This window comes from Chiloscyllium plagiosum, unplaced genomic scaffold (genome assembly GCF_037043375.1).
Source record: "Chiloscyllium plagiosum isolate Xiang-an unplaced genomic scaffold, Cpla_swu_hap1 HiC_scaffold_6, whole genome shotgun sequence".
Lineage (NCBI taxonomy): Eukaryota > Metazoa > Chordata > Chondrichthyes > Orectolobiformes > Hemiscylliidae > Chiloscyllium > Chiloscyllium plagiosum.
The window spans coordinates 55,912,701-55,937,939 of NW_028270144.1; the positions used below are offsets into that span (position 1 = coordinate 55,912,701).

Below are 25,239 nucleotides of genomic sequence, written 5' to 3' on the forward strand. Positions count from 1 at the left end.
GAGGTGGCTCTACAAATCGTGGATGCGTTGGTGATTATTTTCCTGAGTTCGATAGATTCAGGATCAGTTCCTGCTGATTGGAGGGTGGCTAATGTGGTACCACTTTTTAAGAAAGGAATGAGAGAGAAAGCAGGAAATTATAGACCAGTTAGTCTGACCTCAGTGGTGGGAAAGATGCTGGAGTCAATTATAAAGGATGAAATTACGACACATCTGGATAGTAGTAACAGGATAGGTCAGAGTCAGCATGGACTTATGAAGGGGAAATCATGCTTGACTAATCTTCTGGAATTTGTTGAGGATGTAACTCTGAAGATGGACAAGGGAGATTCAGTAGATGTAGTGTACCTGGACTTTCAGAAAGCCTTTGATAAAGTCCCACATAGGAGGTTGGTGAGCAAAATTAGGGTGTATGGTATTGGGGGAAAAGTACTGACTTGGATTGAAAATTGGTTGGCTGACAGGAAACAAAGAGTAGTGATAAACGGCTCCCTTTCAGAATAGCAGGCTGTGACCAGTGGGGTACCACAGGGATCCGTGCTGGGACCGCAGCTTTTTTCAATATATATTGATATAGAAGATGGTATTAATAGTAACATTAGCAAATTTGTTGATGATACAAAGCTGGGTGGGCAGCTTGAAATGTGAGGAGGATGTTAGGAGATTACAAGGTGACCTGGACAGGTTAGGTGAGTGGACAGATGCATGGCAGATGCAGTTTAATGTGGATAAATGTATGGTTCTCCACTTTGGTGGCAAGAACAGGAAGGCAGATTACTACCTAAATGGAGTCAAGTTAGGTAAAGGGGCAGTACAAAGAGATCTGGGTGTTCTTGTATACCAGTCAATGAAGGCAAGCATGCAGGTACAGCAGGTGGTGAAGAAAGCTAATAGCATGCTGGCCTTCATAACAAGAGGGATTGAGTATAGAAGCAAAGAGGTTCTTCTGCAGCTGTACAGGGCCCTGGTGAGACCGCACCTGGAATATTGTGTGCAGTTCTGGTCTCCAAATTTGAGGAAAGACATTCTGGCTATTGAGGGAGTGCAGCGTAGGTTTACGAGGTCAATTCCTGGAATGGCAGGACTATCTTATGTTGAAAGATTGGAGCGACTGGGCTTGTATACCCTTGAGTTTAGAAGACTGAGAGAGGATCTGATTGAGACGTATAAGATTATTAAAGGATTGGACACTCTGGAGGCAGGAAACATGTTTCCGCTGATGGGTGAGTTCTGAACCAGAGGACACAGCTTAAAAATAAGGGGTAGAACATTTAGGACAGAGATGAGGAGAAACTTCTTCACCCAGAGAGTGGTGGGTGTGTGGAATGCTCTGCCCCAGAAGGCAGTGGAGGCCCAGTTTCTGGATTTGTTTAAGAAAGAGTTGGATAGAGCTCTCAAGGATAGTGGAATCATGGGTTATGGAGATAAGGCAGGAACAGGATGCTGATTGAGGATGATCAGGCATGGTCATAATGAATGGTGGTGCAGGCTCGAAGGAGAGAATGGCCTACTCCTGCACCTATTGGCTATTGTCTATTTTCACTGTGCCTCAATAAATTCAATTCAATACTATTTTTCTTTCTGCTGAAGTGGGCAAATTCATATTTTCCCATGTTATACTCCAACTGTCAATGTTTTACCCAATTATGTGAAATGTCAGTGATTGCTTTTCAGATTCTTTATATCAACTCAATTTACTTTCCTACCTATTTTTGTGTTATTGGCAAACTGAGCAACAATACCTTCATTGCCTTCATCGAAGTCATTTCTGTAGGTCCTAAATATTCAATGGCCCAGCTTTGATCCTTCTAACACTTCACTGGTTGCAGCTGCCAACCCAAAAATAATCAACTTATCCCTACTCTCTGCTTCCTGTAACTCAATTATCCATGATGTGTTACTCTCCACACTGTGAGCTCTTTATTTTTTGTAGTAACTTTTGATGTGGCATTTTAGCAAATAGATTATGGAAAGCCAAGTATACATGGGTATACAGATCCTCCTTTATCCACACTGCATACTACTTCCTCAAAGTTTTGTAATAAATCTCAGAGAAGTATTAAGATTTGCAATGGAGGGATCCATAGGTGGTTTCAAAAGAGAGCTGTGTATATATTTGAGAGTGATTAGTTTGAAGGGCTATGGAGCTAGGACTGGAGAATGGGACTAGCTCGGCAGCATTTTTGGAAGCCGGTACAGACTGATGGGTTGAATCGCCTCCTTCTGTACTGCAAATTTCTATGAAATTAGTCAAACATATCTTCCCTTTCACAAAACCATGTTGACTCTGCTTTCAGGTTATTTTTATTCATTCCTAGGATTTTGATATTGAAGGCGAAGCTGCAATTTATTGCCCATTCCTAACTGCTATGGAGAACATGGTTGTGAGCTCCCTTCTTAAAAACTGCCATTCTTAAAGCTTAGGGCCACCCACAGTGCTTAGAGGAAGTCGTTCCTGTGACAGTGAAGGAAAGGCAATATATTCCCTAGTCAGGGTGATTTGTGACTTGAAAGGGACATTGCAGGTGGTGTTGTTCCCATGCAGCTAATGGCCTTATTCTTCTAGATGGCAGAGGTGACAGGTTTGGAAGATATTGTTTGAGGAGCTTTGGTGAACTGGTGCAGTGTATCTAGTAGGTAGTACACAGCTCCCACCAATGGTGAAAAAACAAATGTTCAAAGTAGTGGATGCGGTGACAATCAAGTACACTGCTTTGTCCTGGTTGATGTTAAGCTTTGAGTGTGTTGAAGCAGCACTTATCCATGAAAAGGGACAATGTGCCATCACACTCCTGACCTGTGCCTTGTACTTGTTTGATAGACCTTGAGGAATTATTACATTTACATTTTCCAAGTGTCCTGTTATAACCACTAGTTGGCAAACGCACATGCACAAAACTCGAGTGTGGCTCTTAAACTCTCATCTGGCTGCAATGTACCACGTATTATAAGTAAGTGTAAATAAGAACCAAGGAAAGTAAAATATATTTAAGAGCAGTTCTTGAGAGCAGACTTCAAAGTGCTGACTGTATTTGGAATTTTCCTCTTTGTTTTATTGCACCTGTTACAATGCAGAGGTCGAATCCCTCCATTAATTAAAATTAAAACACCCAGAAAAGCTTTCCTTGCGTCCTCAGGGTCGGGTATGTTTTGGCGCCGCTGTTTGGCACTCGTTACTTTGGCACTGAGCTGTTTTGGTGCCAATTCAGAATAAAAAAAAGTTTTGTTTGGTTAAAGAAGAGAGGATAACTAATGACCCAATGTAATTTTCTCAACTAGCAAGAGTTGATAGTCAAAGCTGTAATGACCCGCTGTAGATTCAAATCTCATTTTGTAATCATTTTCTCATTTAACTATTGTTAATAGTTAACTACTGCCAAATGTAGCAAAATGTAGAAATTCATTTTTATAATGAATAGGTTAAAAGTAATGAATAGAAAAGAATTATATTTATTTCTTACAATGCAATAAAAACAAATTTCTTACGGGTCTACAATATTTTTTTAAATTCTGAATTGGCGCTAAAACAGTTCAGCGCCAAAGTAATGAGCGCCAAAACAGTTTAGAGTCAAAACAGCGGGGCCAAATGATTGGCGTCAAATAGTCCCATTCCGCCTCCTTATCTGTTAAAAGTACGTAAACGAAAGAAACTCCCGATTTCCACAGTTTACAGAAAAAAAACTTATTTTCCTAACAATAACAGTGAAAATTAAATGAAACCATTAACAAACCCGAGCCCCCTTTTTCTTAACTAATCACCATCTTACCCTAACTCTGTTAAAATGGTGCTCCAATAACACAATTACTAAACCTTAAATTAACTTAATCTCTAAAGTCCATACTGTCTCTTTCACTGTCTTCCTTCCAGTCTTCCAAATCTGCTGTCTTCACTCTGCATTTCCTTCTTACTTTTTATTGTGAGTAACTTTTTAGAAAATTTCTTGGTACCTTTATTGGATGATGCCTTGAGAGATTTCATTTGTGCACTTTCAGAGCACTTTTCAGATGACATGTGCTCTCTGGTCCGATAATCAGTTAGTTCTGACTATTTTTTGAAATGCCCTCTCTTTTTACATCGCCAAGACTCGTACTCTCTCATTAAAATTCAAATCAATTGCTTTTTGGTATCCTGGGAATAATTTAATGAGTTAAATTCAAATCCAGTTGCCTTAACATCAAAACACGACTCCAAGCTGATTGCTATACATTATCAATTCTCATCACTCTCTGCACCTGTCAGCTCGTCATGGACACATGTGCTGTCACAATCTGTCAGTTCAGAAAAGGCCATAAAGGGACCATACTCTCTTTCAACTTTGTAACACACCCTTTGTAAGTGGTCATTTACCCAGCTGTGATCTTTCTTAAGGGGCTATATTACTTGCATGCACATCCACAATCTCAGCATTTCCAATAATTTGGAAATGCTATTCAGCTTTTCAGGAATAATGGACTTAGAGTCATAACGATGTACAGCACAGAAAGAGACCCTTCCATTCAATTCGTCCATGCTGACCAATTATCCTAACTTATTCTAGTCCCATTTGCCAGCACTTGGCCCATATCCCTCTAAACCCTTCCAAATCGTATACCCAGATGCCTTTTAAGTGCTATAACTGTACCAGCCTCCACCACTTCCTCTGGCAGTTCATTCCATTCACACACCAATCTCTGCATGTAAAAGTTGCCCCTTAGGTCCCTTTTATATCTTTCCCCTCTCACCCTAAATCTATGCCCTCTAGTTCTGAATTCCCCCACCCCAGGGAGAAAAAAAAAACTTTTTATAAACTTCTATAAACTTTGGAAATAGAACCAGTCTGACTCAAAACTGGGATACAGACTCTAACCTTACACCTTTAATGCATTGTCTGAGCTGTGATGTCACCTTTTGTTATAAAACATTAAATTATCTTGAGAACGTGACTTAAAAAAAGCTCTGAGATTACATATTAATGAAGCGAAACCTGCATTTTACAAGATGAAAGACTTAACAATCCAGGTTTGTTCAATATATCACTGTATGACACTGTAATCTTTTGCTATAAGAACTGTGTCTAATGATCTTATACTCCACAACCACTTGATGAAAGAGCAGTGCTCTGAAAGCTAGTGCTTCCAAATAAACAGGATGGCATGGTGGCACAGTGGTTAGCACTGCTGCCTCACAGCACCTTGGCCTTGGGTTCGATTCCAGTCTTGGGCAACTGTCTGTGTGGAGTTTGCACATTCTCCCTGTGTCTGCGTGGGTTTGCTCTGGTTTCCTCCCACAATGCAAAGATGTGCAGGTCAGGTGAATTGGCCATGCTAAATTGCCCATAGTGCTAGGTGCATTAGTCAGAGGGAAATGGGTTTGGGTGGGTTACTCTTCAGAGGGTTGGTGTGGACTTGTTGGGCCAAATGGCCTGGGAATCATATCTAATCTAAATCTGGTGTTGTGTGATTTTTAACTTTGTCCAACATTGGCTGCTCCACATCATAGAAGCAGTGATTGCAATAAAAAATACACTCAAGATGTAAGATTCCTTTGTTGTGAATCAGGCTGCCCTTTTTAAGTGGTTTAAAAAAAGACAAATTCATTTTAATCAAGCTCATGTTTTGTATCTTTTTAATATCATCTTATGCCACATAATTGCAAATTCAAAAATGTCACAACACTGGGTTATAGTCCAACAGGTTTACTTGAAACCGCAAGCTTTCAGACCCCCGTTCTTTCCTCAGGCAGCTAGTGAGCAAATACATCAGACATAAAATTTTTAAGTAAAAGACCAAAGGATCATACAACTTATACAAATGTATTAAACAAACCTAGAAAGCTGTTAAGTATTTAATCAGTTAGAATAGAGGTACAAGTTTCGATTGATAAATATGTAAATCCCAGAATTTCTTTCAAGTCATTGACTCAAGATAATTTAAGGTTTTATCAGAGTAAAGGTTAAAAAAAATTTAAAAACACCAGTTATAGTCCAACAGGTTTATTTGGAAGTACGAGCTTTTACAGTGCCGCTCCTTCATAAGGTAGCGAATTTGGCAGGACACAAGACTCAGAATTTATAGCAAAAGATCATACTGTCATGACACTATGATCTTTTGCTACAAATTCTGAGTCTTATGATCTTGTCCCACTAGTTGCCTGAAGAAGCAGCAGCGCTCTAAAAGCTAGTACTTCAAAATAAATCTGTTGGACTATAAGTTGTTGTAGTATGATTTTTAAATTTGTCCATCTCAGTCCAATACCAGCATCTCCACATCAGAATAAAGATGACACCTCTGGTCAGACAATGCATTTTAGGTGTGAGGCCATGTTTCAAGTCTGTTTGTGACTGTCAGACTGGTTTTATTCCCAAAGGAGGAATTTATAAAATGCCACATTTACTGACTGTTTACAGACCGTGTGCTTTTTGAGCAAAATTGAATGTACCTGCAAATACAAGTCTGCAAATGCAAATTCACCCCACCGATTTGTCTGTGTGTGTGTATTGGGAGGAGGGAAGAGAGAGAGTCTGTATGTGTGCGTGTGTGCATGAGGGAAGGAGAGACAGGAAAGAGTGTGGGGATGGGGTGCGTGTGTGCAAATGCTCTTGAGAGAGAATGTGAGGGAGTATAGGCCTGTGAGAGAGTACGGGTGCGAGTATGTATGTATGAAAAAGGGGTCTGTGTGTGTCTGTTTGTGTGAGAGAGTGTGTGCATGTGTTCATGTGTATGAATCTACATGTGCATGTTTGTGTGGGGGAATAATTTAGCGGTCAAAGACATCCAGCCTCGGATCTTCAGGTAAACGTACTCCAAGGTGGACTTCGGGATATGCAACAAAGCAGAGTTGCCGAACAGAGACTGATAACTATGATCTGTACCCATGAGGATAGCCTCAACCGGGATCTTGGGTTCATGTCATACTACAGGTGACCCTACCACACTATGCACTGTCACACACACACTTGCACTCTCACTCTCACAGTCATATACTCGCTTACAACTGCGCGCACTCTCTCTCTCAAGCACCCACACTCTCGCGCACACTCACATAAATATATACTCTCTCACACTCACATACACTCCCTCTCAAGCACAACACACACACACAGTCTCTCTCTCCCCACCCCACATACACATGCACACACATATATAAATCTATGGGGTGCATTTACATTTGCAGATACATTCTATTTTGCTCAAAAAGCAGACGATCTGTAGGCAGTCAATCAATACGGCATTTTATAAATTTCTCCTTTGGAAATAAAACCAGTCTGACAGACACAAAAAGACTTGAAACATGGCCTCACACCTGAAATACACTGTCTGACCAGAGGTGTCACCTTTACTCTAATAAAACCTAAACTTATCTCAGGGCAGTGACTTCAAAGAAATTCTGAGATTTATCAATCAATATTAATTAATCTAAACCTGTACCTCCATTCTAATTGATTAAAGACTTAATAGCCACATAGATTTGCTTAATACTTTTATATAAATTGCATTACCATTTGATATTTTACTTATAAATTCTGTGCCTGATGTATTCTCTTTCGTTAGCTGCCTAAGGAAGGAGCGGGGGCACTGAAAGCTTGCAGTTTCAAATAAACCTGTTGGACCACAGCCTGGTGTTGTGTGATTTTTGACTTTGTCTGCCCAGTCCAACACTGGCACCTCCTCATATTATTACACTTTAGTGTTGAAATTTGTATCTGAAAGTATTCTAATTAAATACTGTAATTACAATTAATAACTAATAGCTATATTTTTAAATAGTTTACAAAGTTATTACTCAAGGAGTTTTATTTGTGTTGGAAATCTTCTCTCCCTTCCTCATTTTTACATTTTATTTCCTTTCACAATATGATCACAGATTTAAGGTGTCAGGGACTTTAGTAGCTGCTACAGGAAAAATGGTGAGAGACTAATGGTGCCTCTTCCAGGGAAGGCCTGCTAAATCACAAGCCAATCATGCAGTGCAAGGCAAGTGGACCTCCCCAAGAGTCATTTGCATGGAGTTGGAGAGGTCCCACTTGTAAGGACCTACTGACTAATCAGAGGCCAGTAGCTCTTCTGTTGGCATGTGATGGAGGAGGCTATGGCTAGAAAAAAATGTGCATTGAACTATTGCACCTTTGTTCAGTACTAAGTATCCTGATTCTCAAATAAACTTTGCCTGGTCAAAATAGCTACCTGCAAATTAAATTTATTGCAAATGATAACCTCTTTGTTCAACTTCTTGAACTGCATAATTTTGAAAGAACAAATGTAGTCATAATACATTGCAACTAGTGTTTATCCATTACTCTTCCTCCTTCTGTTAGTTTTTCTTCTCTTGTGTTGAGTTTAAAGTAGCACGTACTTTCAAATCAAGCTTTAACACACCTTCATAATACCACAGAGTATAATGATAAATTCTACTATCAGTAAAGTTCACATAAAAATTCCTCACACCTTCATAATATATCCTTTGTTTATAGAACATAGAGTCATAGAGATGTATAGCATGGTAACAGACCCTTCGGTCCATCTTGTCCATGCCGCCCAGATATCCCAACTTAATCTAGTCCCACTTTCCAGCATCCGGCCCGTTTCTCTCCAAATACTTCCTATTCATATACCCATCCAGATGCCTTTTAAATATTGCAATAGAATATAGAAGATTACAGCGCAGTACAGGCCCTTCGGCCCTCGATGTTGTACCGACCTGTGGAACGAATCAGAAGCCCACCTAACCTACTGTATTTCATCCCGTCCATATGTCTATCCATTGACCATATAAATGCCCTTAAAGTTGGCGAGTCTACTACTGTTGCGGGCAGTGATATTTTGAGTCTTGTGCTAACCAATTCACTGACCTTGCTCATCAGACAAATGTATCTTATTTTAATAATAGGTCAACTTTCCCACCTGTGAATAATAATCAACATAGGTGATTTCAGTTCCATCTGCTTTTTTGAATATGTCGGTAGGTTTCACATTCCAGTCAATGTCATTGATACGATATGTTTTGTTGTTGTATCTAGGAGAAAGAAACAGTGCTGTAATATAAAAACCTATAATGAGAATGACGATCTAGATTTTTTCTTCAAGTTAGGTTACCATAACTGGATATTTCAATAAATGTGCAGCTGCTCCCCATTAGCCTCTACTAATTCTGCATTTTAGCTGAGCCAACTTTGAGCATACGTCTGTCCGAGTAGGAGTCTACCTATTATAATTACTATAGCTACAACTGTGAGAAAAACACTTTATTTATACTTGAGGAAATTTGTCCATCCCTGAAATTCAGTGCTATTAGCACAACGATAAGGGTAGATGCTTTTCTTTCATATTTCAATATTCTAAGCAATGGCTGAATTAAGTTCACAATTTTGAATTTCTTCAACTGGCTAAACTTAGGACACTAGCTGTGCTAAACTGCAGCAGAACTCCAAACCATTGTTTGCCTAGTCCAAAACAGGGTCAAAAGCCATTGTCAAGACACATCCATAAAGAGGGTATGGGACTCACTGTTTTGAATCTCCACTAACACATCAGCTAAACTTGGGTTGCTTTACCCGAAACAATATTCGGGTAGTGTCTCCCACCCGTCCTCCTCCTCTAACCAAACAAAAGATCTTGTGCGCCGGATTGGTAATGTAACTAGTTTCCTTTTGTTTTAATTTGTCAGTAGTCTCATTGGGAATTTAGAATAGTGGGAATGGAGGTTAGGGCAGCTGAAAGTTCTGAGAGGGAAGGGTCAGATCTATTGTTCCTGCTGACTGCACCTGTGGGAATTGCACCCAACTCAGCTCCTTGAAAACCTCATTAAGGAACTGGACCTGCAACTGGATGAACTTGGATCATTCGGGAGGCAGAGGGGTTATCAAGAAAAGTTATAGGGAAGTAGTCACACCTCAAGCAAAAGAAGAAGGTAGATGTCAGGGGACGGAGAGGGAACTGGCAGGCAGTGCAGGGATCCCCTGTGACTGTTTCCCTCAGCAACAAGTATACCATTTTGGATATTGTTGGGGGGATGACTTGCCAGGGGTAAGCAATGGGGCACAGGTCTCTGGCACAGAGTCTGTCCCTTTTGCTTAGAAGGGAAGGGGGAAGAGGAGCAGAGCGTTAGTCGTTGGAAACGCCATAGTTAGGGGAAGATAGGAGGTTCAATGGGAATGAGAGACTCACGGTTTGTGTATTGCCTCCTAGGTGCCAGGGCTTGTGATGTCTCTGATCATGTTTTTGGATCCTTGTGGGGGAGGGGGAGCAGCTCCAAGTTGTTGTTGGTGCCTCTATGGACCACAAAGATAGGAACAGAAATGTGGATTTAAGGCAGAAATTCAGGGAGCTAGGGTGGAAGCTTACAGCTGGAATTAACAGAGTTGTTGTCTCTGGGTTGTTGCCTGTCCCACATGCTAGCGAGGTGAGGAATAAGGAGAGAGAAGAATTACACAGATGGCTAAAAGTATAGTGCAGGACGGAGGGTTTTGGTTACCTGGATAATTGGGGGTCTTTCTGGGGTAGGTGGGACCGCTACAAACAGAATGGTCTTCACCTGAACCAGGGGGTACAAATATTCCGGGGGGTGGGGGGTGGAATTTGCTAATGCTCTTTGGGTGGGTTTAAACTAATTCAGCAGGGGGATGGGAACCAAAATTGTAATTTGAGTATAGGGGAGGTTGAGAGTAGTGAAGTCAGAACTAAGAGTTCAAGATTGCAAGAAAGCATCGGCAAGCAAGAAGTTCATTGGAAGTGTGTCTACTTCAATACCAGGAGCATCTGGAATAAGGTGGGTGAACTTGCAGCATGTGTTGGTACCTGGGATTTCGATGTTGTGGACATTTCAGACACATGGGTAGAGCAGGAACAGGAATGATTATTGCAGGTTCCAGGATTTAGATGTTTCAGTAAGAACAGAGAAAATGGTAAAAGACGGGGAGGTGTGGCATTGTTAGTCAAGGATAGTATTATGGTGGCAGAAAGGACTTTTCAGGACTCGTGTAATGAGGTAGTATGGGCTGAGATTAGAAACAGGATGAGACTTGAGAGTTACAAGTTAGCTGGGAAAGACCTAAAGAAAGCACTAAGAAGAGCCAGGCGGGACATGAGAAGCCATTGGCAGTGAGGATCAAGGAAAACCCTAAGGCTTTCTATAGGTATATCAGGAATAAAAGAATGACTAAAGTTTAGGGCTAATCAAGGATAGTAGTGGGAAGTTATGCATGGAGTCGGAGGAGCTAGGGGAAATGATAAATGAATACTTTTCATCAGTATTCACACTAGAAAAAGATAATGTGATCAAGGAAAATACTGAGATACAGGCTACTAGACTAAATGGGATTCAGGTGCATAAGGAGGAGGTGTTAGCAATTCTGGAAAGTGTAAAAATAGATAAGTCCCCTGTGCTGGATGGGATTTATCCTCAGATTCTCTGGGAAGCCAGAGAGGAGATTGCTGAGCCTTTGGCTTTGATCTTTATGTTGTCATTGTCTATAGGAATAGTGCCAGAAGATTGGATGATAGCAAATGTTGTTCCCTTGTTCAAGAAGGGGAATACAGACAACCTTGGAAGTTATAGACCAGTGAACCTTACTTTGGTTGAGGGTAAAGTGTTGGAAAAGGTTATAAGAGATAGGATTTATAATAATCTCAAGAGGAATAAATTGATTAGGGATAGTCAACACGGTTTTGTGAAGGGTAGGTCATGCCTCACAAACATTATTGAGTTCTTTGAGAAGGTGACCAGACAGGTGGATGACAGTAAAGCAGTTAATGTGGTGTATATTTATTTCAGTAAGGCATTTGATAAGGTTTCCCACTGTAGGCTATTGCACAAAATACAGAGGTATGGGATTGAGGGTGATTTAGCAGTTTGGATTGGAAATTGGCTGGCTGAAAGAAGACAGAGGTTGGTGGTTGATGGGAAATATTCATCCTGGAGTTCAGTTGCTAGTGGGGGATTGCAAGGATATGCTTGGGGTCCACTGTTGTTTGTCATTTTGATAAATGACTTGAATGAGGGCATAGAAGGATGGGTTAGTAAATTTGCCGATGACACTAAGGTCGGTAGAATTGTGGCTAGAATTGTGGCTAGTGGTGAAGGATGTTGTAGGTTACAGACAGGCATAGATAAACTGCAGCTGAAAATGTGTTGCTGGAAAAGCGCAGCAGGTCAGGCAGCATTCAGGGAACAGGAGAATCGACGTTTCGGGCATAAGCCCTGTTCCCTGGATGCTGCCTGACCTGCTGCGCTTTTCCAGCAACACATTTTCAGCTCTGATCTCCGGCATCTGCAGTCCTTACTTTCTCCTCATAGATAAACTGCAGAGCTGGGCTGAGAGGTGGGAAATGGAGCTTAATGCAGAAAGGTGTGAGGTGATTCACTTTGGAAGGAGTGACAGGAATGCAAAGTATTTGGGTAATGGTAAGATTCTTGGTAGTGTAGATGAGCAAAGGGAACTCAGTGTCCAGGTACATAGATCCTTGGAAGTTACCACCCAGGCTGATCGGGTTGTTAAGAAGGCATACAGTGTGTTAGCTTTTATTGGTAGAGGGATTGAGTTTCGGAGGCGCTGGTTATGCTGCGCTTTACAAAACTCTAGTGCGGACACATTTGAAGTATTGCATACAGTTCTGGTCACCGTATTATAGAAGAATGTGGAAGCTTTGGAAAGAATTCAGAGGAGATTTACTAGGATGTTGCTTGGTATGGAGGAAGGTCTTATGAGGAAAGGCTGAGGGACTTGAGGCTATTTTCATTAGAGAGAAGAAGGTTGAGAGGTGACTAAATTGAGACATAAGATAATAAGAGGGTTAGATAAGCTGGACAGCTAAAGCATTTTTTCCTCAGATGGTGATAGCTAGCACAAGGGACATAGCTTTAAATTGAGGGGTGATAGATATAGGACAGATGTCAGAGGTAGTTTCTTTACTCAGAGTAGTAAGGGCATGGAACACATTGCCTGCAACAGTCGTAGACTCGCCAACTGTAAGGGCATTTAAATAGTCATTGGATAGCCATATGGACGGGAATGGAATAGCGTCAGTTAGATGGGCTTCAGATTGGTTTCACAGGGCAGCGCAACATCGAGGGCTAAAGGCCCTGTACTGCGCTGTAATGTTCAATGTTCTAATTGGGAAGTCAATATTCATTTTTAGTAATGTGAGGATACTATGGCTTTAAAAGGCGTATTTTGTCCTGGTTTTATTTAAAATGAAAAGAAGTTGATACAGAGGTAGTGAGTGGTCTGTTCCCAACCAACAAAGTGAATACCATGTGAGGCCTTACGTTTCTTTCAAAAGGTTGGAACAATTGAAGCAGCCCAAAGGGGTGGAGTCAAGCTCCCACAAAATCAGGACTTTCGTTTAACCTTCAATGGTGTTTGGAAACTGTTATACATCTCTACCTGTGACAGTAAAATGCTTGCATTCTTTCTCTTTTTGTTTTTTCACTTGATACTCTTTTCTTCCAGACTGGAGCATTGCATGTGAGACAATCTATTTAACTGAACTTGCCTTTGCCAAGTGTGTGTTTATTGTGTGTTATTATATTGGAACAGTTGCTGTTCAGTAGATTAAATAACCTATTATTCTATTAAAATTTCCATTAGAGTTGTGACACCAATTCCTCTTTTGTTTGTATTTTAACTATAGTGTAAGAATACAGATGCTGCAATGAGAGGATTCTTCACAAAAAGGAATACAATGCTGCTCAGAAGCAGCAGAAGAGCCTATCTGGGACTGTTTGGAATCACTGGACTGGACCATATTCACATACTCAGCGGAGAATCTGGATGAGTATACCACCACCTCTATGGATTTCATTAGCTGATGCGTGGAGGACTGCTTGCCAAAGTAGTCAATCTGGGTGTTCCTCAACCGGGAAACATTGGATGAACTGGGAAATCCACTCCCTGCTGAAGACCAGGTGTGCAGCATTCAAGTCAGATTACCCAGAACCATACAGAAAGTACAGACATGACCTAAACAGAGCCATCAGAGATGCCAAGAGGCAGTACCAGACCAAATTAGAGGTCCGAACCAACCTTACGGATTGCCACTATCTGTGGCAAGGCATAAACAACATAACAGGATACAAAATGAAGCAGACCACATTTCTCCCTGATGTGCTCAATGTTTTCTATTCCAGCCAGATGGTGTCATCTGTCCCGACAGTCCCGGAAGTACATCTTCCCTACATCACCGCTGCAGACAACAGATTGGTCTTCCTGGGAGTCAACCCAAGAAAAGTGATGAGCCCAGATGGAATCCCCAGCCATGCACTTAGATCCTGTATGGACCAGCTGCCAGAGGTATTCACTGGCATCTTTAACCTCTCCCTCCTACAAGCCAAAGTCCTCACCTGCTTCAAGAAGACCTCCATCATCCCAGTACCTAAGAAAGCACATGTAACATGTCTTGATGATTACCTGTGGCTTTGACCTCCATATTAATGAACTGTTTTGAGAGGATTTGTTTTGCCAACAACAACTCGAGTCTTGCATCATGCCTCAGTCCCCTGCCATTTGCCTACTGACATAACAGGTCCACAGTGGAATGCCATATCCCTAAACCTACACTCATCGCTGGAACATCTAGATATCAAGGACATCTCTGCCAGACTCCTGACATTGACTACAGCTCTGCCTTCAATACCATTATCCCCTTCAGGCTGTAGGTCTCAGCTCTGCCTTCTGCAACTGGATCCTCAGCTTCCTAACCATAGATCGTAATCAGTGAAGATATATAACTACACCTCCTCCACGATAACACTCAACATGGTAGCCTCCCAAGGATGTGTTCTCAACCTCCTCCTATATTGCCTGAACACACACATGACTGTGTTACCAAATTCCAAATGAATGCCATCTGCAGGTTTGCTGACAAAAATACTATGGCAGGTCAGATATCAAACGATGATGAGTCAGGATACAAAAAGGAGATAGCAGGCTTGGTGACATGGTGCATGATCTTGTTAATGTTGATCTTGTCTAGCACATGTCCTATGTAGTGTAACCTGTACGCCTTACTCTGTCCAGGTTTATTTTCACCCTATCTATGTCCTTGCTTACTATGATCTGACTGTACTGCTCGTAAACAAAGCTTTTCACTCTACTTCGGTGCACGTGACAATAAATCAGATCAATCTATCTGAATAAATCATAATTTGCTTCAAGTGCTTGCTTCAATCTAGTGCAACTGGAACACAGCATCTTACATTTGCCTTTAAAAAAATAAAAAGTTAGTGTCTAGGTTATCTTCTTTATATATCTTGAGGGGTATGATCTGGTCCACAAAAGAAAACCGGGGCTCTTGTTGGGATTGCAATCTCTCATTCCAGTTTGGGTTTATGATTATTGGACTCAAAGTCAATGAGTATTCAGTGTTGGTGTTTGCTTTATGGTTGGTTTAAATAGGGAATGCTTTGTGTAGTCATGGTTCTTTCGGTAACTAAGAGTTTCCTGGGGGTGGAAGAAGTCATTTGGCAGTATTACAGAAAGTAAGCAAGGCACATCTTTTGGAATTGACAAACAAGCTGGAGTTAGGTTGCCTTTGTATGAGTAAAAAGGGGAGGTAATTGCAAACAATAGCTCAACATTTATGATATCCAGAAATGCAATTGGAATCTTTGAAAATGGCTAAAATTCAATTGCAAATGAAGCATGAAAAGGAAATTAAACAGTTTGAATTATGATTGAAGGCAGAAGAAAAGCAGAAAAAGAGAGCAGTTCTAGCAGAGGAAAAAGAAAGAAGGGAAGACTAAACAGAAGAAAAGGAAAAAGAGAGAGTTTTTGAACTACGGAGATTAGAACTGAAAACACAAAGTTGATTCAAAATGCGGAGGTGGCGGTGCAAGGCAGGAGTAGGAACAGACAGCAATCTCAAAGTAATCAAAAGCCTGGTGGGGAATCTGTTTAATAATGTCCAAGGATTGCCTATGTTTGACGACAAGGATATAGAAGCATTTTTCATTTCATTTGAGAAAGTGTCTAAACAAATGAAATCGCTGGTGATCACGTGGGCATTGTTGATGCAAACAAAGTTGGCAGGTAGAGCAAGTGAGGTATTTGCATCACTGTCAGAGGATGGATTTGGGGAGTATGATGATGTGAAAAAAAACATTTTATGTGCATATGCACTAGTGACAGAAGCCTACAGACGGTTCAAGAATCTAAGGAGGGAGCCTGGTCAAACCTACATTGAATTTGAAACATCTAAACAAAGCAATTTTGATAGGTGGATAAAGGCACTGAAAATAGGTCAAACATATGACACTTTCAGACAGACAACTACTTTGAAGAAGTTCAAAATTCGCAACCTGAAGTAGTGCGAACTCATGTGGAAGACCAGAGAGTTAAGACTGCAGAAATGGACAATGGTTATGAGTTAGTTCATAAATCAAGCTTCCGATATCAATTTCAATCTGCGAGGAATAAAACTTGGGGGAAAGAGATATCCTCACAAGGTAAGGGCAAAGGAGATATCATTGATGCTTTGGGAAGACAGATTTGGGAAAACAGGATAAACCAGTAGGTTTTGTTGAAATATAAAGGAAAGTACAGTAGAAGCTAAAAAGCTGCAAGAACATACAACCTGATGACGGGTTGGTTGAGAAGAAAGTGCCATATCTCTTTAAAGAATTATTTGCATGGATAAGGTTTACTCATGTATGCCAGGAGGAGCAGGTAAAAAAATTAAAATTTTAATAGAGACAGGAGCAAGTCAATCTTTGATGATAAAAGATGAGGAGATATGTAACTCAGAAGGAGCATTGCCAGAAAAGATGGTAATATTTGGAATTCATGTTAAGAAGTACAATATTCTGCATTATAAGATGAGGCTGGAGAGTCCAGTGAAAAGTGGTGAAGTGGGAGGAGTAATAGAGGAATTTTCAGTTTCAGACATACAGTTATCCTTAGTAATGATACAGCTGGATCACAGGTGAGAGTGATGACTATTGTGATTGAAAAGCCAATGAAAGGTCAGACAACTGAGGTGTTACAGGATATATAACCTGGGATTTTTCCTGACTGTGTGGTAAAAATGTTCCAAAGCATCAGTTAAAACTATTTGAGAAATCAAATAGTAAAGGTAAGGAAGTTTACCTTTACTATTCAATTATCAGAAACTACGTTTGATTAAATGGTTGGGAAAAAATAAGAACAGTGGAGGACAAAATAGATATTTTTAGTCCAGATAAGCTAGATGAATTACAACAGAAAGATAAGAAATTAAAGCAGTTATATTAAACAATGTACACAGAAAAATTTGAATGTATCCCAGAATGTTGCTATCTTAAAAATGTAGCCTTGATGAGGAAATGGAAACCATTACTTATTCAGGTAGATGAAAAACGGGCAGAAGTTCATCAAGTTGTTTTATCAGTAGGTTACAGAAAGGAGGTGTTGTGGGTAGCATGAATTACCGGTAGGTCGTCATTTAGAGTAAGGAAAAACTCAAGCCAAAATACTAAAACATTTTATTGGCCTGGATTGCAGAGATGTGGTTGAATTTTGCCAGACATGTCATACATGTCAGGTAATTGGAAAACCTCAGGAAGTGATAGAAACAACCCTCTTAATATCCATTCCCACATTTGAGGAACCCTTTACAAGAGTCCTAATTGATTGCATAGGACCCCTCCCTTGATTTGATTGTATTTCAGCAGGTAGCCCATATCTAGCAGAAAATGTCAGTGGCTCTTCTACAATCCTTTTAGCCATGATATTGCTTAATGGAATGGCCTCCAGAAATCTAACAGACATATCTATTATGGTCAACAAATATTGATTCCCACACTTAGTTTTAGGGAGGGGTCCAATGCAACCATTTAAGACTCTTGTCGTATTATTTGATAAGAAGACCAGATGAAAGGAAATCTGTGTATCAAGTGAATACACTCAAAAGGTATTTTGACTAGGAAGGAAAGCAAAAGATCAATGTATTACTGGTTACAACACAAAGTGAAGAACCGATTTCAGATGATTCTGAATCGGACATGCCTCAAATTAAATTGTACAATGAGGAAGCTCTCAAAAATTTGGACACATTATTGAGTTACCTTCCAGAGGAAAATCAAAACGAGCTGCAAGATTTTTACAAATCAGCTAGTGTGTTATGTGGGAAGAACCTGGGAAGTACTAATCTAATTACCCATGATGTAGATATAGGAAATGCTGTTCCAATTCAGCAATATCATATAGACGTAATCCTTTGAAGTTGGCACGACATAGGAAACATGTTCAGAAATGCCATAGTTCAAGTGAATTGCAGAAAATGGAGCTCACTCATAGCAATGATGCCAAAACCAGACAGTACCCAACGATGTGGACTATCACAAAGTCAATCAAGTTACAAAGTCTGATTCATATCTTATTCCACGTTTGGAAGACTGTATTGAGAAGGTGGGACAAGCAAATTATATTTCTATGTTGGACTTACTAAGAAAATGCTCAAGAGTGAAGAAACTTTCAGCTTTCAGAGACTGAATGGCCGGTACCAGTTTAAAGTCATACCATTTGGTATAAAAATGTGCCAGCCACATTTCAAAGATTAACCAATAAAGTCATTTCAGGATTGTGTGTTATACATAAATAATCTGGTGATTTTCAGTCACACATGGAAGGAGCAATTAGAGCATCTAGCAGAATTATTTGATCAACTTTAAGAGGCTGGCTTGGTGATAAACTTGGCTGTGAGTTCACAAAAGCCCAAGTCATGTTCCTGGGCCATATCATGGACAGATAGCTCCACAGGATGTGAAAACAAAGGTGTTTATGGAATTTCCCATACCACTGATGAAAACAGAAGTACTATGATTCCTGGGACTGAATGGTTTTTATCAAAAATTAAGTATTGAATTTTAGCAGTGTGGTTGCTGCACTGACGGACCTGTTGTAGAAGCACAAAACACTTCAGTGGAGGGAAGAGTGTCAGAAGATATTTGACAACCTGAAAGCTGTGGTAATCACCGCCCCTGTGTTAGCAACATCTAATTATGCAAAGCCATTCAAGGTGGCTATCGATACAAGTGATGTAGGGGTTGGTGATGTACTCTTGCAAGACAACCAGAGAACACCTACTGGGTATTTTTTCCAAAAGCTAAATATTCATCAAAAGAAATATTCCACAATTGAGGAGACCTTACATTTGGCATTAGCATTGCAACATTTATATTGTCAATCATGTGTCTGAGATAATTGTATATACTAATCATAACGCCTTAAGGTTTTTGGAAAAATTTAAGGATAAAAATTCCAGACTATTTAGATGGAGCTTATTATTGCAGCCATTCAATTTGAAAATTATACATGTAGCAGGATAAGAGAATGTAATTGCCAACATGTTGTCACGATTTAGATGAGTGAAGATGGAGGCATTCTGTGGGGGAACAATGAATTGAAATGTACTGTAGTGTTGAATGTGTGCATGCTTAGCGACAATGAAATATATGTTGCATTGCAGTATACTAATAGCCAAAGATCAAAAGGTATTTAAAAATCAAGCCATCCTTGGACATTGATGGTTCATTCTATTTAAAGCAGGAAGGTGTGACGATACTATGGCTTTAAGAGATGTCCTTTGTCCTTTTTTTTGTAAAGAGAGGTTAAGACAGCAGTGGCAAACAATCTGTTCCTAGCTAGTGAAGTGAACAGGTTGTGAGTCCTTGTGCATTTTAAAAATTGAAGCAGCATGAAGGATGGGTTTAAGCTCCCACCAAACCAGGATTTTAGTTTAACTTTCCATAGCTGTTGTAGTTTAGAAGCTGCTATTCTACCTGCTACACCAAAATGCTTGCATCCTTTCTCTTTCTCACAGAGTTTTCTCTTGATTTTCTCCTGTACCAGGAAATAGATAGGGCATGTCAGAAAGGCAAGATCACGGTGATCATGGGGGACTTCAATATGCAAATGGATGGGTGAATAATGTTGCCAGTGGACCCAAAGAAAGGAAATTCATGGAATGCTTACAGGATGGCTTTTTGGAACAGCTTGTGATGGAGCACACAAGGGAGCACACTATTCTGGACTTAGTGCTGTGTAATGACGTTATAAAAGATCTTAAAGTAAGGGAACACTTAGGAGGCAGCAATGATAATATGGTAGAGTTAAGTCTGCAGTTTGAAAGAGAGAAGGCAAATTTGGATGTAATGGTGTTACAGTTACACAGGCATGAGAGAGGAACTGACAAAAATCGACTGGAAGCAGAGCCTTGTGAGGAAGACAGTTGGGCAACAATGGCAGGAGTTTCTGGGTGTAATTGGGGACACAGTACAGAGGTTCATCCCAGAAAAAAGAATGAATATTCGGGGGGTGAGGGAGGAGGATTAGACAGCCATGGCTGACAAAGTAAGTCAGGAAATGTATCATAGAAAAAGAGAGAGCCTATAAAGTTGGTGATTAAAGGGTGAGTATACTCACCCTTTAATCACCAACGGTCATTTGAGTGGGAGCAGCGGAAGTGAGGTTGGAGCGCATAGCTGGGCGGGAAGGTAAGTGATTAGTATTTGAGTGGGTGTGTTCTACACCCCAGGTCCTACATCCGTAGGTCTTCCCTCCCACCCTCCTCCTCTAACCTAACTTTAAAGTTCACAGGTAAGTGACTCAGTGTTATTGACTCAGTGTTCTTGTTTTTGGAGAAAGTGTACAGTCATGGCAGCGCAGGCGGTGGAATGTTCCTCCTGCAGGATGTTCGAGGTAGGGGTGACCACCGATACTCCTGCCGACTTCATCTGCAGGAAATGCAGTCAGATCCTGATCCTCACCGAACGAGTTAGGGAACTGGAACTGGAGTTGGATGAACTGAGGATTATTCGAGAGGCTGAGAGGGTGATTGATAGAAGCTACAGGGACATAGTTACGCCAGAGAACAGAGGTAGCTGGGTAACAGTTAGAGGTGGGAAGAGGAAGAAGCAGGCAGTGCAGGGTTCCCCTGTGGTCGTTCCCCTAAAAAATAAGTATACAGCTTTGGAAACTGTTGGGGGGGACAGCGTTGCAGGTGTAAGCTGCAGTGAAGGGGTCTGTGGCTCTGAGACTCAGAAGGGAAAGGGGGAGAGGAGGAGAGCGCTAGTTATAGGGGACTCTCTAGTTAGAGGGACGGACAGGCGGTTCTGTGGACATGGGCGAGACTCACGGATGGCTTGTTGCCTCCCGGGTGCTAGGGTCCGAGACGTCTCAGACCGTGTCTTCAGAATCCTTAAGGGGGAGGGTGTGCAGCCAGAAGTCGTGGTGCACATTGGCACCAACGACATAGGTAGGAAGAGGGGTGGGGAGGTCATTCAAGAGCTCAAGGAGTTAGGCTGGAAGCTAAAAGCTAGGACAGACAGAGTCGTCATCTCTGGGTTGTTGCCGGTGCCACGTGACAGTGAGGCAAAGAATAGGGAGAGAGTGCAGTTGAACACGTGGCTGCAAGGCTGGTGTAGGAGGGAGGGCTTCAGATATTTGGACAATTGGACTGCATTCTGGGGATGGTGGGACCTGTACAAACAGGACGGGTTGCACCTGAACCAGAAGGGCACCAATATCCTGGGGGGTAGGTTTGCTAAGACTCTTCGGGGGGGTTTAAACTAATTTGGCAGGGGGATGGGATCTGGACTTGTAGTCCAGCAAGTAAGCTAGCTGTGTGTCAGGATGCCCAAGACTGTAGGGAGGCTGTGGAGAAGGTAGCACTGACAGGGACTACTTGCGGACACAGAGATGGGCTCAAGTGCGTATACTTCAACGCAAGGAGTATCAGAAATAAGGTGGGTGAACTTAAGGCGTGGATCGGTACCTGGGACTACGATGTTGTGGCCATCACGGAAACGTGGATAGATGTGGGACAGGAATGGCTGTTGGAGGTTCCTGGTTACAGGTGTTTCAGTAAGATTAGGGAGGGTGGGAAATAAGGAGGGGGAGTGGCATTGCTAATGAGAAATGGTATAACGGCTGCAGAAAGGAAGTTTGAGGGGGATCTGCCTCTGGAGGTAGTATGGGCTGAAGTCAGAAATAGGAAAGGTGCAGTCACCTTATTGGGTGTTTACTATAGGCCCCCCAATAGCAGCAGAGTTGTGGAGAAACAGATTGGGAAACAGATTTTGGAAAGGTGCAGAAGCCACAGGGTCGTAGTCATGGGCGACTTCAACTTCCCAAATATTGATTGGAAGCTCTTTAGATCAAGTAGATTGGATGGGGCGGTGTTTGTGCAGTGTGTCCAGGAAGCTTTTCTAACGCAGTATGTAGATTGTCCAACCAGAGGGGAGGCCATATTGGATTTGGTACTCGGTAATGAACCGGGACAAGTGGTGGGCTTGTTAGTGTGTGAACATTTTGGTGATGGTGACCACAATTCTGTGACTTTCACCTTGGTTATGGAGAGAGATAGGTGCGCACAACAAGGTAGATTTTATAATTGGGGGAAGGGAAATTACGATGCTGTAAGGCAGGATTTGAGGAGCATACGTTGGGAGCATAGGCTGTCAGGGAAGGATGTGGTGGAAATGTGGAACTTTTTCAAAGAGCAGATACGACGTGTCCATGATATGTATGTACCTATCAGGCAGGAAAGAAATGGTCGTGTGAGGGAGCCTTGGTTGACGAGAGAGGTTGAATGTCTGGTAAAGAGGAAGAAGGATGCTTACATAAGGTTGAGGAAACAGGATTCAGACAGAGCAGTGGAGGGATACAGGATAGCCAGAAGGGACCTGAAGAAAGGGATTAGGAGAGCTAAGAGAGGGCATGAAAAATCGTTGGCGGATAGGATCAAGGATAACCCCAAGGCATTTTATGCGTATGTAAGAAACCTGAGAATGACGAGAACGAGACTGTGTATTGAGTCGGAAGAGATAGGAGAGGTGTTGAACAAGTACTTCTCTTCAGTATTTACGAACGAGAGGGACCGTATTGTAGAAGAGGAGAGTGTGAAAGGGACTGGTAAGCTAGAAGAGATACCTGTTGGGAAGGAAGATGTGTTGGACATTTTGAACAACTTGAGGATAGACAAGTCCCCCGGGCCTGCCGGGATATATCCTAGGATTATGTGGGAAGCAAGAGAGGAAATTGCAGTACCGTTGGCAATGATCTTCTCATCTTCACTGGCAACGGGGGTGGTACCAGGGGACTGGAGAGTAGCGAATGTTGTGCCCCTGTTTAAAAAAGGGAATAGGGATAACCCTGGGAATTACAGGCCTGTTAGTCTTACTTCTGTGGTAGGCAAAGTAATGGAAAGGGTACTGAGGGATAGGATTTATGAGTATCTGGAAAGACACTGCTTGATTAGGGACAGCCAGCACGGATTTGTGAAGGGTAGGTCTTGCCTTACAAGTCTTATTGAATTCTTCGAGGAGGTGACCAAGCATGTGGATGAGGGTAGAGCAGTGGATGTAGTGTACATGGATTTTAGTAAGGCATTTGATAAGGTTCCCCATGGTAGGCTTATGCGGAAAGTCAGGAGGCATGGGATAGAGGGAAATTTGGCCAATTGGATAGAAAACTGGCTAACCGGTCGAAGGCAGAGAGTGGTGGTAGATGGTAAATATTCAGCCTGGAGCCCAGTTACAAGTGGAGTTCCGCAGGGATCAGTTCTGGGTCCTCTGCTGTTTGTAATTTTTATTAATGACTTAGATGAGGGAGTCGAAGGGTGGGTCAGTAAATTTGCAGATGATACGAAGATAGGTGGAGTTGTGGACAGTGAGGAGGGCTGTTGTCGGCTGCAGAGGGACTTAGATATGATGCAGAGCTGGGCTGAGGACTGGCAGATGGAGTTCAACCCTGCCAAGTGTGAGGTTGTCCATTTTGGAAGAACAAATAAGAATGCGGAATACAGGGTTAATGGTAGGGTTCTAAGTCAGGTGGAGGAACAGAGGGATCTTGGGGTCTATGTACATAGATCTTTGAAGGTTGCCACTCAGGTGGATAGAGTTTGTAAGAAGGCCTATGGAGTATTATCGTTCATTAGCAGAGGGATTGAATTCAAGAGTCGTGAAGTGATGTTGCAGCTGTACAGGACTTTGGTTAGGCCACAGTTGGAGTACTGTGTGCAGTTCTGGTCGCCTCACTTTAGGAAAGATGTGGAAGCTTTGGAGAGGGTGCAGAGAAGATTTACCAGGATGTTGCCTGGAATGGTGAGGAAGTCGTACGAGGATAGGTTGAGAGTTCTCGGCCTTTTCTCGTTGGAACGGCGAAGCATGAGGGGTGACTTGATAGAGGTTTATAAGATGATCAGAGGAATAGATAGAGTAGACAGTCAGAAACTTTTTCCCCGGGTACAACAGAGTGTTACAAGGGGACATAAATTTAAGGTGAAGGGTGGAAGGTATAGGGGAGATGTCAGGGGTGGGTTCTTTACCCAGAGAGTGGTGGGGGCATGGAATGCGCTGCCTGTGGGAGTGGTAGAGTCGGAATCATTGGCGACCTTTAAGCGGCATTTGGATAGGTACATGGATGGGTACTTAATCTAGGTTAGAAGTTCGGCACAACATCGTGGGCCGAAGGGCCTGTTCTGTGCTGTATTGTTCTATGTTCTATGTTCTAAAGTGGCCAAGAGCACTGGAAAATCAGAAGATTAGCGAGAGTACAAAAACAAACAGAGGATAACAAATAGAGAAACAACAAAGGAGAGGATCAAATATGAAGGCAAGCTAGCCAGTAATATTAGAAAATATAGTAAAAGTTTATTTCAATACATAAGGAACAAACAAGAGGCACAAATAGAAATTGGGACCCTCCAAATTGATGCAGAAAGGCTCGTGATGGGAGATAAGGAAGTATCCGAAGAGCTTAATAAATACTTTATGTCAGTCTTCACATGAGTAATATCCCAACAAATAAGGAGAGTCAAGGGGCAGAGTTGAGTATGGTCGCATTACAAAAGAGAAAGAGCTAGAAAAGCTAAAAGGTCTAAAAATAGAGAAATCTCCTGGCCTGGATGGGCTATATCCTAGAGTTCTGAGGGAGGTGGCTGAAGAAATAGAGCAGGCAATGGTTGTAATCTTTTAAAAATCACTGGAGTCAGGGAAAGTCCCAGATGATTATAAAATCGCTGCTGTAACCCCCTTGTTCAAGAAAGGATCAAGTCAAAACATGGAAAATTATAGGCCGATCAGCCTAACTTCAGTTGTAGGTAAAATTCTAAAATCCATCGTTAAGGATGAGATTTCTAAATTCTTAGAAGTGCAAGGTCAGATTAGAACACGCCAGCATGGATTTAGTAAGGGGAGGTCATGCCTGACAAGCCTGTTAGAATTATTTGAAGAGGAAATAAGTAGGTTAGACCAGGGAATCCCAGTGGATGTTATCTACCTAAATT

General features: G+C 41.7%; 1 protein-coding gene across 1 annotated transcript in view; it reads right to left on the reverse strand.

Annotated features, from left to right (window-relative positions):
• LOC122551133 (piwi-like protein 4) overlaps window positions 1–25,239 on the reverse strand; it is a 161,072-nt gene that overhangs the window by 104,352 nt on the left and 31,481 nt on the right. Inside the window, exon 7 of the mRNA XM_087987788.1 lies at window positions 8,881–8,992. Coding sequence (XP_087843914.1) covers window positions 8,881–8,992 — 112 coding nt within the window. The remainder of the gene's footprint in view (window positions 1–8,880; window positions 8,993–25,239) is intronic.